Source organism: Odontesthes bonariensis, chromosome 4 (genome assembly GCF_027942865.1).
Source record: "Odontesthes bonariensis isolate fOdoBon6 chromosome 4, fOdoBon6.hap1, whole genome shotgun sequence".
Classification (NCBI taxonomy): Eukaryota; Metazoa; Chordata; class Actinopteri; order Atheriniformes; family Atherinopsidae; genus Odontesthes; species Odontesthes bonariensis.
This window is the reverse complement of record NC_134509.1, coordinates 11,884,378-11,897,742: the sequence shown is the minus strand read 5'-3', so window position 1 is coordinate 11,897,742 and position 13,365 is coordinate 11,884,378. Positions and strand designations below refer to the sequence as shown.

Here is a 13,365-nt window from a genome sequence, read left to right as displayed (position 1 = left end):
TTTGATTCCAAATAAGCCTTCAACCTTTAAATCAGCATTTTCTTCAAAAGATAAGATATCGCGAGAAAAGTTTAGCTCTATGTGAGACCACGAAGCGGATATCCGGTCTCTTTCCCGTAGCGGACCGTCGTTGGGTCGGTTTGGCAAAATGAAGGTACAACCATTGTGTAGTTTTATCTGTCTGTTTTCAGCTACTTTCTTAAAAATAATTACATGTGATTATAGACGCGATACCGAACTTTAAGGGTGACAAGTTTAACGTGGTGTCGTTATTGTATTGCGGAGGATGAGATTTGATTGTGTGGAAAGCTAGCTGACCAGCTTATCGGAAAGTTGAGCTGTAGAAACATGGCGGCTTACTGAGTAAAATGTGCCCCCCGATCAAGTCTCTTCCTCCCCGCTCTGAGTGGTATTTGAATTTTTTGTAGTTACTGTAACATGGTCCTGTCGTGCTTTTTTATAATTTTTAATTGAATCCGTGTGTTTGCTTGCAGCTATTAGCAGGTTTTGTTCTCTGGAGCCGGCAGAGACGTTTGTAGGCCTTCTGACAACTTATGCGATCTTTGAATTAAATTGTTGCACAGTTCAGGGATCCAATTGTTCAGATCGTGAATGAGATAATGGTTAATAGTACAGATCTATGGAAAGCCACCGTTAAAATCAAGGCATCACATTAACCACCACATCTTCCCAGGAGAAGATTTTTAGTTTGTATGCCGTCTGATGCTCAATGGGGAACATCCTGTAACACCTCTTTTTCTCATCCTGTAGCTGAACATCTCGTTCCCCGCTACTGGCTGCCAGAAGTTGATTGAAGTTGATGATGAGCGTAAGCTGCGGACGTTCTATGAGAAACGTATGGCCACCGAGGTGGCTGCTGACCCTCTGGGAGATGAGTGGAAGGTAAGCGGACTTTGTTATATTGTCGGATGGACTGTAAGTCGCAACTCAGTTTGACATGGCTCACATGAAAGCCCTTTGGGGTGACAATGTGTTGCCACAGCAACAAAGGAGCTGCTTACCAGATGCAACCTGGCCATATGACCATGGCTGATTGAAACGGCGGTTCTCTTTCAGGCCTTGACAACGTCAAAGTTCAAAACTTAAATTTATGAATGTGGCACACGTGGAAAAACGCTCTATGTATTGAAATTTTTTTGTTATGTTTGTAATTCGATTGAATCTTATGTTGATGGCATCCAGGAGACCCTTTTTGATTGGTTCATATTCATTAAGGGGGGACAGTGTGATGCCAAAATTAACTGTAGAGCTGCTTTCCAGATGCGACCAGACCTAGTTAAAGTGGATGGTTGAACTGCATTGCTCTCTCATTGTATTTACTGGTACAGTAATCATGCCCTCATTACTGTTCATTTAATCGTCTGCAACTTAAAATACTTCTGCAACTAAACCATTTAATACCCCACCTGTTCTCTTTTGATCTGAGTATATAGCATTGAGTTTCTTATTAAGCATACAGCATTGCATACCAACATTTAAGACATAATCATTCACAGGAATAAATTTATGAGTTCAAACCACTTGCAGGTGATTATCAATAAATATTTAATTGGTTTAAGGCTCTGGAAAAGACTATAAGAAAAGCAAAATTGGGTTTGCTGCAAGGAGCTTACAATCTGTTAAATCCTCTTTCGGTTGAATTGGAGAAATTGTCAAAGACATCCTGACCTTCCACTAGCCATATTTGGTTAGAATTCATGAAATCCTTACATTTGAAAAGACTTAAACTGAACTGACATATTGTATTCGCCTTGGTACGTTAGAGGCGACTTATCCCAAATTAAAGTTATAAAGTAACCTATGCCTTGTTTTTTCTCAGGGTTACATGGTGCGTATCAGCGGAGGAAACGACAAGCAGGGCTTTCCCATGAAGCAGGGCGTACTTACTCACGGCCGTGTGCGCCTGCTCCTCAGCAAGGGTCACTCCTGCTACCGTCCCCGCAGGACTGGCGAGCGCAAGCGCAAGTCTGTCCGTGGTTGCATTGTCGATGCCAACCTCAGCGTTCTCAACTTGGTCATCGTCAAGAAAGGTAGCACGTTGAACGTGGCAGACGTGGAAAAAATGTTCGATATGTATTGAAAGCCAGATAATTCACTCAAAGGTTTTTTTGTTATGTTCGTAATTCGATTGAATCTTATGTTGATGGCATCCAGGAGACCCTTTTTGATTGGTTCGTATTCATTAAGGGGGGACAGTGTGATGCCAAAATTAACTGTAGAGCTGCTTTCCAGATGCGACCAGACCTAGTTAAAGTGGATGGTTGAACTGCATTGCTCTCTCATTGTATTTACCTGTACAGTAATGATGGTACTGCCTTTTTTTCTTTGTCAGTTTACACAATGTAAAATTTCCATGACTGTTGGGAGGTGTAGAGCATGGTTGTCTGTAGAAGCAGATTTTTCTATAGTCCTGGTGGTGTACTTTTGTTGCTAATTGCGTCAGGCTCCCAGCCTTTTCTGTGGGAGAAATTAAATGGAAGAAATGCATTGATCTTAGGTGTCATATACATTGGATTAAACATTCAGATGTCTAATACAGGGTCCAGAATCAACTCTTTGCCTCATCTGCCAGCTTTATCTCATCTTTAGCATCATAAGAGACTAACAACAAAATCTGTTATGAATCAGTTCTTGACAAGGAAGTCAGAGTAGTAGGTCAGTAGTGATAGGCAGCTCTGATTTGACTTCATTATCCATTCATTCATTTCGCTGTCGTGTCGTGGAAACATGGAACGTTAACTGCTCGCACTGCTTAACATTGGGTAGAAGGCAAATAACAAATGTTCTTTAGTACTACTATCAATATAATAAAAAATATTATTAATTTTTATTTAAGTGTCTTATAAAAATAATCGGGTTGAAGAGTATGTAGTGAACTCATCTGTCTGTATGTTCATTTTAAGGTGAGAAGGACATTCCTGGCCTGACCGACAGCACTGTCCCACGCCGCCTTGGTCCCAAGAGGGCCAGCAAGATCCGCAAGCTCTTCAACTTGGCCAAGGAGGATGATGTGAGGCAGTATGTTGTGAGGAGACCCCTAACTAAAGAAGGTGAGCATTTGTGTGTGTGTAAGCCCGCACATGCACATGAAATCACTGACTTTAGCTGACTTGGTGGATATCCATTCCGCTTTAATTTAAGCTTGAGATCCTAAACTATAAGTTTAAAGTTATGAGGTCAGGGTCGTGGTGGACATACCTGGAAAAATTTGAACATGGCGTCTCTTTTTGGTTCAACTGTCTCTTTTGTGTTCAAGTGCTTTCGTCTCATATTTACTGTTGGAAATGATGAAATACAGTTTTTGGATTTAGATTTTTAGAATAGCTGTTACATTTGGTTTCTAGTTTCTTGTTGTGAAATAAATTTTAATGTCGTAGAGCTGACTGTTCTGTCCGTGGTTGCATTGTCGATGCCAACCTCAGCGTTCTCAACTTGGTCATCGTCAAGAAAGGTAGCACGTTGAATGTGGCACACGTGGAAAAACGCTCTATGTATTGAAATGTTTTTGTTATGTTTGTAATTCGATTGAATCTTATGTTGATGGCATCCAGGAGACCCTTTTTGATTGGTTCGTATTCATTAAGGGGGGACAGTGTGATGCCAAAATGAACTGTAGAGCTGCTTTCCAGATGCGACCAGACCTAGTTAAAGTGGATGGTTGAACTGCATTGCTCTCTCATTGTATTTACTGGTACAGTAATCATGCCATCATTACTGTTCATTTAATTGTCTGCAACTTAAAATACTTCTGCAACTAAACCATTTAATACCCCACCTGTTCTCTTTTGATCTGAGTATATAGCATTGAGTTTCTTATTAAGCATACAGCATTGCATACCAACATTTAAGACATAATCATTCACAGGAATAATCTAATCTAATGTAAGCTTTTATTCTCACATGGGTTTTTTTGTGACCACTTGTGAAGACATTTTGGTTGGGCACAGTGTGTAATTTTTGCAGTTGATCTTAATTTTGTTTACAGGTCAACAAAACAGGCTCTAGCGTTTCCTGGACTGTAACTATTAAGTACAGCTATTACGTGATGTATTTTGAAAAATGATGCAGGAGTTCGTAACTTTAGTGTGAAAACTGATCCAATGAAAATTGCTCATTGAGACTTGGGCTTGACCTCATGAGGATTGCATTGAATTGTCTTTTTTTTAATTACATTCTGTGGCTTGGAGTCACTTGGGGAGGAAGTGGTTTTGCTCGTTTGTAATTTTGTTCTCGAATCCACTCTTGGTACTTATTTGCACTGGTGGCAATGACGGACTTTTTTCTCCTCACTCTGGTAGGCAAGAAGCCTAGAACCAAGGCTCCTAAGATCCAGAGACTGGTGACGCCTCGCGTGCTGCAGCACAAGCGCCGCCGCATTTCCCTTAAGAGACAGCGCACCCTGAAGAACAAGGAGGAGGCCTCTGAGTACGCCAAGCTGCTGGCCAAGAGGATGAAGGTATGTCAACTCTTTCTAATTATTTTAGCATGCAACAGTTTGGTAAGTCTAGTAAAAATGGAGCAACAGTTGATCATTTCTTTGAAGTAAAATGTCACCAACCTGCCTGACTGACAGAGCTGATAACTTCACACTTTGTAGTATCTTTTTGATAAAGTATGAAAGTGTAGTGTTTGTAACTGGGAGATTCATTCTTAAATTCTCCTAAAATAATTCAGGGGAATCTCATGCGTGTTTAAACCTCAAGTCAAAATAAAGCAGTGACAAAATTTCATTGCAATCATTTTAAAAGCCACAAACTCAACTAGGCATCAAACAAAGATCACATTTGCAGGTTGAGGTCACATGGAATTATGTTTTTAAATTGAATTTCATGTTTAAACTGAATCCTTTTTTTGCAATTAAAGATGAGAATAAGAATTCCATTATGTCAGTGGCATAGCTAACAAGCCCTTAAATCTGATGTTGTGTAATTGGAAAGAAAAACTTAATTAAATCTAAAGATTGCCATTTGACTGACATACTTGTTCTCGCAAACAGGAGGCCAAGGAGAAGCGCCAGGAACAGATCGCCAAGAGGCGCCGCCTTTCTTCTCTGAGGGCATCCACATCCAAGTCAGAGTCCAGCCAAAAGTGAAACCCAAAAGTCAAATAAAATGTTTTGCTGAAAAACTGTAATTGGTATTTTCTCAGTGTGTGCGATGCTTTGATGATATTGTCATGCCAGGATAGGCAAAGGTGGGACAGTCCATTCTGACATACTGCAGTGCTGCTTCAGAGCCAGGAAATCTGAAAGGAGCTCCAGGGTATAAACAAGGCCAGTGGTTCCCAAACTGTGCCGTGGGATTTTGTGACAACCATACGTTATTCTTGTAACATACAACTACACAAAAAAAATTTTTAATTTACTATATCAGTACTTTGTATGCACTCATTTCATAATACAGAGGCAAACTCTATACCTAAAAACAATAATTTAAAAAAAAATCCTCAGAGAACCCATATTTCGCTGTTAACGCAGTTGCGCAGGTGGGAATTATGAGACAGTGACACATCAAAGGCTGAAGGATAACATGAAAACAGAGAAAGGGGAAAATGGAGCGCTTTCTGGTGTGGAGCAAACCACCAACCACCAGTGCAGAAACTGCCGACAACCCATCACCGAAAGAAAAGAGGAAAAACTCAGCTGACAGTATCATGAAAGTTACCTGTCTTATGGCTTCAGTTGGACCGGGGATGTCAGCAATCCTCATGCTAACTTAACTGCTAGGTAGCTAATTATTCTGCATCGTAGTACCTAAGCATCTCCCACCACACGATTGAGCAACTTCTTCCTTTCCCCACTACCTGCCTGTGTGAGTTGGCGTTCTCTGCTCTGGTTCACATGAAGAACAGGAGGTCGCGGCTCTCTGTTGAACAGGACTTGCGAGTGGCCCTCTGCTCAGTGCCACCGAGCATTAAAGAAATCTGCGCCCTGACGGGCACATGTATCTCACTAATTTGTAAGTAGGCACAAATATTTACAATAGCACATGTTTCCTTGCTGAAATGGATTGATAATTTGTAGTTTAGGACCATGGACAATGCAGCTTCCTTGCATTGACAGTTCTGTGCTGAATTTCTGCTGAGTTTCCTTTGCCCCATTTGTAATCTGTCTGGTTTAAATGACTTTTGCTGCTTTGATGAAGCCTAATTTGATAAAGTTTCAAATTTATTTTTTAAATATTGAGTAATATAGTTGTCACATTTTATTTTGCACAATAGGTGTGCCTTGAGATTTTCACTTGTCCTTCGGTGTGCCTTGGGCACAAAGTTTGGGAACCACTGAATTAGGCTGTAGATGGGATTAGTTTGCAAGGAAAATGAGCACTACTGATAAGATGCACTGTAGTCCTCTACAGAAATTCAGAATATATTCTAAATCCAAAGTATTTTTAGACCTTTAAAGTTTTGCAACATGCTTTGGATCATCAAATCACTTCATGAAAAGATTATGAAGTTGAATTTGTGCAATTAAGTTCAGTTTGTCCTCCCTGGATGGTCGCTTCATGGTGACCAGCTACACAACTAAACCAAGTAAAATGTCCAATTAGGATCAACGGCCTCTTGTTTCAGCATCGTCCCTTTTCTCATCTGTGGCAACCTGGGCATGTAGCAACTGTCACAAAGACAGTAAAGTCATGCACTCTTTAAGACGTTATTTTATTTTCATAAACAATCAGACCAGCATTTTCACATTTAGAGCAAGCAGTTACAGCAGCCCAATTCAACGGCGCACACAGCCCTTAACATTACAGCTGCTGTCGAACACAAATGTCCTGGTGGGCCTCATTCTGAAAGCAGGTGTAGTTTGTGGGCGAGCCAGCACCATGCAAGTTGACGAAGTGTCGGTGGCGTTTCCGGGGCGCTTTCCGTTTTTAGCCTGCACCTTGTGGGATGGTAGACTGCTCACGTTGTACATCTGAGCGATGAAGAAAAACACAGACACAGCCCGATACTGCAGGTATTGAGGCAGTTCTTGGAGGCTGCAGATCAGGCCCACCCAGCTGCTCCGAAGGTTCTGCACCAGAGTAGTGGACCTGGATACACTCTCCATGACCTGTTGAGATCAGTATAAAATGTGTCAGCCAAAAGGGGAAGTAGTTCATTTTAGGAGAGAGAGGTTTGGAAAATGAATAATGCAGTGGTTTTAGTCACATTGACACATTCCAGTGGCCATGTACAGGTCATAATAGTCTCAAGTTAACAGCTTTATTGTACACTATATATTATTCCTCTACTAGGACAAACTTTTTTTAATTTAAAAAAAAAAAAAAAAGCATATTTTGGAGTTTCAATGATTTATTTATTTTAATAGTGGCCATCACAGTTCAATGTCATGAATTAGAGAGGATGTCACTTTATAACTGACCAATGCTCACGACATGACAAAAACACCCATCCCTCCACATGTAGGGATTGGAACTGTACTCATAGCACACCTGAACAGTCTGGATCTTGGACCCAGCTGATTGGTAGGTCCTCTTAAACAGTTTAGTAGTGAGTGAAAGCATTCGCTCAGGGTACCGTCCCTTGTGAGTGGCACCCTCAAAACCCTCAACCAAGTGGGCCTCGTCTTCTAGGGACAGAAAAAGAAAAGCGCAGGCTTTCAGTAAGAATCTGCATCGTTTCACAACACAGACTTGATGTGTGCCATGTACCTTTATCTTTGTCAGAGGGGGGCAGCACCTGATCCACCAGAGCCTCAGACAAACTCAGCGCAGAGTCCAGCCCCACACTGGCAAAACTGACCACTCTCTCCACCAGAGACTTGCTCGCTCCATCGTCAGCCTGAAGGATCCCGCTCATCACCTGTCTGACGGCGTACTGCACACAGTCCACTGTTCCTTTGGCTGTAATGCTCACCACATCATGAATCTCCTGCATTTTGTTCTTGGCAGTAGCCACAACCTTTACGACGAAGTCAGAAGCACATTGATAAGCATCCCTTTGTTTACTCTTTCAGAGGAATTTAAGAATAAATAAATGTGGAGATTAGCATGTTTTGAAGGAGGAAAGTTAAAACTACCTGGTCCGTGGGTGACAGAAGCACAGGGAATGAAATCGCCAACCAGTCGAGACTTTTGCATGCAACGTTATTTGCAATGGAAACTATGAAGACACACCAATCCATCAAACAAGCAGCCTTGTTCAACGAGCTGTGCATTTATAATTGCTTAGAGCTAAAGTTGTGTACTTGGTGCAGGGTTTTCACCATCTCTTTTCCCCTTCAGCAAACAAGGCTTTTAAAAGTGCAATTAATGCCTGTAACGCCATCCACTTACTTTGAGGCTCGAACTTGACAATGACAGGTGAAACTGTGGTACAGGCGGCGGCGCTGAAAGCGACCACCCTGCTCTCCAGAGCGTCACACATGGAGTTCAGGTTGGGATTGATGCTTTTTGTGTCCCTGTACAGCACCGATAGTGTGGCACGAGCTGACAGTACCATAGGCAGCTGGGCCAGCCTGGCAACTGCACTAGGTACTTTCTAAAAGAACAGAAGAGACAGAGCAAAAAAAAAGGAAATTCACCTGGACATTTCTTTCCAATTCGGGTGTCAAACAATAGGGCTCAGAAGACGTATATTAGCTACAATTTAAGGGGTTATTTCTGCTCTTTGCAGCCTATACTCACCAGGTTGTTGTTCGTCGGCATGTTGTGCACAGTTTGAGGTTCAGTGAGAGAACAGGTGGCTTCAGCTTCTTTTAAAACACTTTACCTGCTTAAGAAAAGGTTCGAAACAATCTACTGGCCAGCCAAAACTCCGACTCATTGAAGAGCTGGCGCTCAAATAGCGTGCTCACGCAGCCAATTAACGCTCACCTGTTGAAACCCAAGTACCCCTGACTGCAGATCGGGGCGGAGATCAACCTTGAGGGGGCGGAGCTCAACGACTCCTTTGCGGGCGCCATCTGGTGGCGGAGACCATGCAGCACATTCAAAAACAGCAAGCAGCCCCGAGTTGCCTAAAATAAGGAATCAATTATAACTATATATATATATATATATATAAATATAAAACATTTATAATAATATATATTAGATAGATAATTATTTATATATAAGCACACAGTTTGACCAATCAACTATCTGCAGACTGAGATCAGCTGATTATCTGAGTCAAAGCCTGTTTGGGACGAAAACCTGCAGCTGGTGATGGCAATTGAATAATTTTGAACCATTGTGTCATAAAGTGGTTCACTACCCGAAGCTTCATTCAATTCCCTTGGGTTACATCTACTGGCAGTAGCGATTGTTGCACCAAATGAAGCAAATGATACATCTCTTCTGTATATAACACAATAATTTAAAAACAATGTGAACATTTTTGGTTTGTCTTTCATATTTTCTTTGGGAGTGTGCTTGGTGTAATAAAGAGGGTGCTTGTGTTACTTCACGTGTTTTTATTCAAGAAAAGTAGTTTTTGCACAGTAGAAGGGCTCAAACGGTTTCTTTTTTTTTTTAGACAATTTCTCCAGCGAGTTTGAAGCATGCTTCGAAGCTTCGGTGTTGGAGGTAACACTAACATCACCACCTGCAGCCACATGGCCCTTTGCGGGCATGTGACGTCACTACGTGAGCGGCGGCCATACTGGAAGCGCAGAACTGTTTTGTTTACATTGTTTTCCACTGCGCGCAGGACGTACTCCCGCCTGGTCTTGGAACTTTCTTCGTTGGTTTATCTATCTTACTTATTGTCTATGGTCAAACGTTGCTGTGTCGTGGGGTGCAATAGCGCAAGCCGTGACAGGAATGGGGGGGAAATCGTAAATGGTTTATCTTTTTACCGGTTTCCTGCTTGGAGGCGCACCCACGGAGACCAAGTGTCCGAGATAACAACGCGTCGTCGACTAGCATGGATCGCTGCTGTAAGACGACCAAACATAACTTTCCACTCAATCCCGGTGTCGATGAGAGCGTGTTCTCTGCATTTTCATTCTGGTAAGTTACAGACTTTTGTGTGCTGAGGTAAAGATCCCCGCCTTCACAAGAGGACACTGTCAGTTGGAAGCAAGGGATGTCTCAATGGGTTAAAAGCGGAGGACAAATTTCGTGTGTATGCATGTATACATGACAATAAATCTGATCTTAATCCAATGTGGAAAATACAAGGAAATTTGCCCATCTCCGAATTCACGTGGAAAGGGCGATTGGAACTGTCAGAAACAATACACCTTTTTGTCAGCAAAAGTACCTATCAACATAGTTTTGCCATGCGAAGGTGAAGACAAAACATTCTTTGACAAGATTGTGTCTGTATGTTGTACTCTGACCACCATGAGCAGGAGTGTTGTGCAAAGTTGAAGTCGTCTGAAATAAATGTGCTTTGAGATACAGCCAAGTGTGTGTGTTACATTATTTATTTACAAGTAGAGTAACATGACAAAAGTGTGAAGTGTCATTAGAATTGAAACTGTTGCAAAGTATAAGCACTGACACCACATACTATACGCAATTATGTCCGAAAGGGTGAACTTCGGCAGTAAATCTTCGTCGACACTCCATTCCTTGCTCGGTATTTCATAAGGGTCCAGTCCGTTTATAACGCCAATCTTCTGTATGTACCGATCTCTGGCTTCCTTCTGTAATGTATCCCGGTATATCCCACATCCTTTCTTCGATTTTTACATGCTTTTCTCTCACTGTTTGTTCCTTGATCTCTGTCTTGCCTCGGTTTGTTTACGATAGATTGTGCATCCAATATGGCGACCATATCCCAGAATGCAACGCGTGTGCCCGAGCCCCGCGTTGCATTCGCGTTGCGTTTGGACATGCCTGCTTTCTCTGGAGAAGACAAACTGGCACAAAACAAATGGGAATGCAGAATACATATGCGTTTAAGGAGGTGGGGAACAGGTGGAAACAATCAGGGCAGGGAAGACAATTATGCTCATTTTTACCCAATAGGTCACATGACCTGGAAGCTATTGTGCTAAAATGCTAATATTTATTTAAAAAAAAAAAAACGAGTGTAGGGGCATAGTACTATAACTTGTTTTATGAGACACACATCTCTCTTTCTTTTTTTAAATAAAAAATTGACAGTTCTCGTTTATTTTTGAAAACCGGAAGTCACCACATGCTGGTTGAAAGTTAGACAGTGCAGGTCATGGGTCCTGACAGTGCAGGTCTGCAGCCAGACGCCTCTCGAAAATTTTGGGATGAATTTACAATCGGGAGAGACGACAGAGGAGAAGATTACTGTGAAACCGAAAAAGCAAAAAAAGAAGACCAAACAACAGGAGAAGAAAATGGCAGGTGCGGGAGAGACCGACAGTATATCTAGAATCAATTTTTCATGCGCCAATGAAAAGCTGCCTCTGCTTGTTCGCGGTAAAAAAGTTTGCTAGCTCTCATAGACTCCAGTGTTACCGGCGACCACCTGGAGGAGGGCTTTATATCAAATAGCAAATAGCAAGCCTAGATTAAAGTCGAAAGCATTTAATGGTTGCTGGCAGTGGCATGTAGCCTACAGCAGAGTCTATCACACCACTGCACGAGTAAAAACGCAATGTACAAATAATATAATTAACCCTTTACCCTTACTGATCAACCCCGATCAAACAGGGTTTATTCTAAATAGATTCTCCACTGATAATTTGAGACGATTGCTTGACATAATTTATATTGCTAATAAAAAAAACGATAAAAATAACGATGAAATACTGCACTGGAAAAAAATGCCCCTCCAAAAATAAGTAAGAAAAACAACAAAAACAAGACTTTTTGCTTGAAATAAGCAAAAAAATCTGCCAATGGAACTAGTGAAAATCGGCTTGTCAAGATTTCAAGAAATAAGATGTGATATTTGGGACTTTTGAGATAAAAGTGATCTTGAAATTAGCTTAAAAACCTCTTCAAATGTCAAAAAAAAAGCTTGTTTCATATGATATGTGACTCAAAATAATTTGTTTTCAAGACTTTTTCATTTAACAAGATATTCCAGATGTATTGTCTTCAAACAAGTCCCCATATCTGGCTGAAATAGTACTTGTTAGGCAGTTGTGTCTTATATTAAGTGCAATGAGATATTTTGACTAGAAATGAGACAAATATACTTGGTAAGACTTTGATCTGTGACAATAAATAGATCAAATTATTTTTCTTCCCCTGAACACACGTAGTCTTTGTCTTTATGTCCATGTAATTAATCTATCCTGACCCCTTCTCCTCCTGCATATTTCTGACTTTCTTACAGAGTATTTGTGATCCAGAGTCTTAACTGTCGCTGAGGGACCGAGGCGGCAGCAGCTCAGCATCATGCTCCCTGTGCAGGAACAGGCGAGCACCTCTGGGAGGCCGGAGGAGCAGGAGTTACCGTTCCCCGACCTGCCCCCGGTGGCTTTCTGGCGTTTACACCAGACCACCAAATTTCGTGCATGGTGCATAAATATAGCGCGCAGCTCATATCCTTTCATATTGTTTGAAAAATACTTAGGCAGACACCTGATAAGACCAGTTATTCATTATAACACAGCTTTCCTGCTTCCATTTCTTTCCATTTTTGAGTGCCAATAATGTAGTTGTCATTTCCAAAAGGACAGCGAGCGGCCCGATTAAGTGCCTCCATTCTGTAAACATCAGACCTGTGTTGCAGTCAAATCACAGAATGGGTTCTGACCTTAACATATTCCACGTGGTTGCGCTATCTCTCAGTAATTGTCATCCTGGTGAGCTCCGTGTCTTTGGGCATGTACAGTCCTGGTGAAGGGGAGCAAACTTACCAAAAGGTTAGTGAGAGCCATGCATTGCAGAGGCGGGAACTCAAAGACTGAAACCCACACTGGAAAAAATCTAAATCTTACCAACTATATTTGTCTCATAAGACACAACTGCCTAACAAGTACTATTTCAGCCAGATATAGGGACTTGTTTTAATACAATACATCTTGAATATCTTGTTAAGTGAAAAAGTCTTGAAAACATCTTGTTTTGAGTCATATTTCACATGAAACAAGCTTTTTTTTTTTCATTTGAAGAGGTTTTTAAGCTAATTTCAAGATTACTTTTAACTCAAAAGTCCTAAAAATCACATTATATTTAAAGAAATCTTGACAAGCCGATTTTCACTAGTCCCATTGGCAGATTTTTTTGCTTATTTCAAGCAAAAATGTTGTTTTTCTTACTTATTTTTGGAGGGGCATTTTTTCCAGTTCAGAACTTAGTTCTGTGTGCGGGTACAACAGAGATTTCAGTGTTCTGTTTTTCAGTGATGATATATTCACCCATTGATCTTGTGTATTTCTTTTTTATTGTATCCAACCAGGTATTGAAAGGCCTTGACTTTGCGTACTTTCTCTGCGAGATGATGGTCAAGATGGTCGCCCAAGGCGCCTACGGCCACCGA

At 41.3% G+C, this 13,365-nt stretch overlaps 2 protein-coding genes across 2 annotated transcripts; one reads left to right on the top strand and one right to left on the bottom strand.

The window, feature by feature from the left end:
* The first annotated feature begins 89 nt into the window (after positions 1 to 89).
* rps6 (ribosomal protein S6) lies at positions 90 to 5,154 on the top strand. Its single transcript, XM_075462970.1, has 6 exons — positions 90 to 154; positions 772 to 903; positions 1,841 to 2,051; positions 2,925 to 3,071; positions 4,320 to 4,477; positions 5,018 to 5,154. Exons 1-6 carry the CDS (start codon positions 149 to 151, stop codon positions 5,111 to 5,113), a joined length of 750 nt encoding a protein of 249 aa, XP_075319085.1. The 5' UTR covers positions 90 to 148; the 3' UTR covers positions 5,114 to 5,154.
* A 1,588-nt stretch (positions 5,155 to 6,742) lies between these two features.
* On the bottom strand, positions 6,743 to 8,672 carry LOC142378129 (perilipin-2-like). The gene is made up of 6 exons (XM_075462358.1): positions 8,652 to 8,672; positions 8,301 to 8,505; positions 8,045 to 8,127; positions 7,677 to 7,926; positions 7,458 to 7,594; positions 6,743 to 7,075 (listed from the first exon to the last, which is right to left on the bottom strand). Exons 1-6 carry the CDS (start codon positions 8,670 to 8,672, stop codon positions 6,743 to 6,745), a joined length of 1,029 nt encoding a protein of 342 aa, XP_075318473.1.
* Positions 8,673 to 13,365: the final 4,693 nt, after the last annotated feature.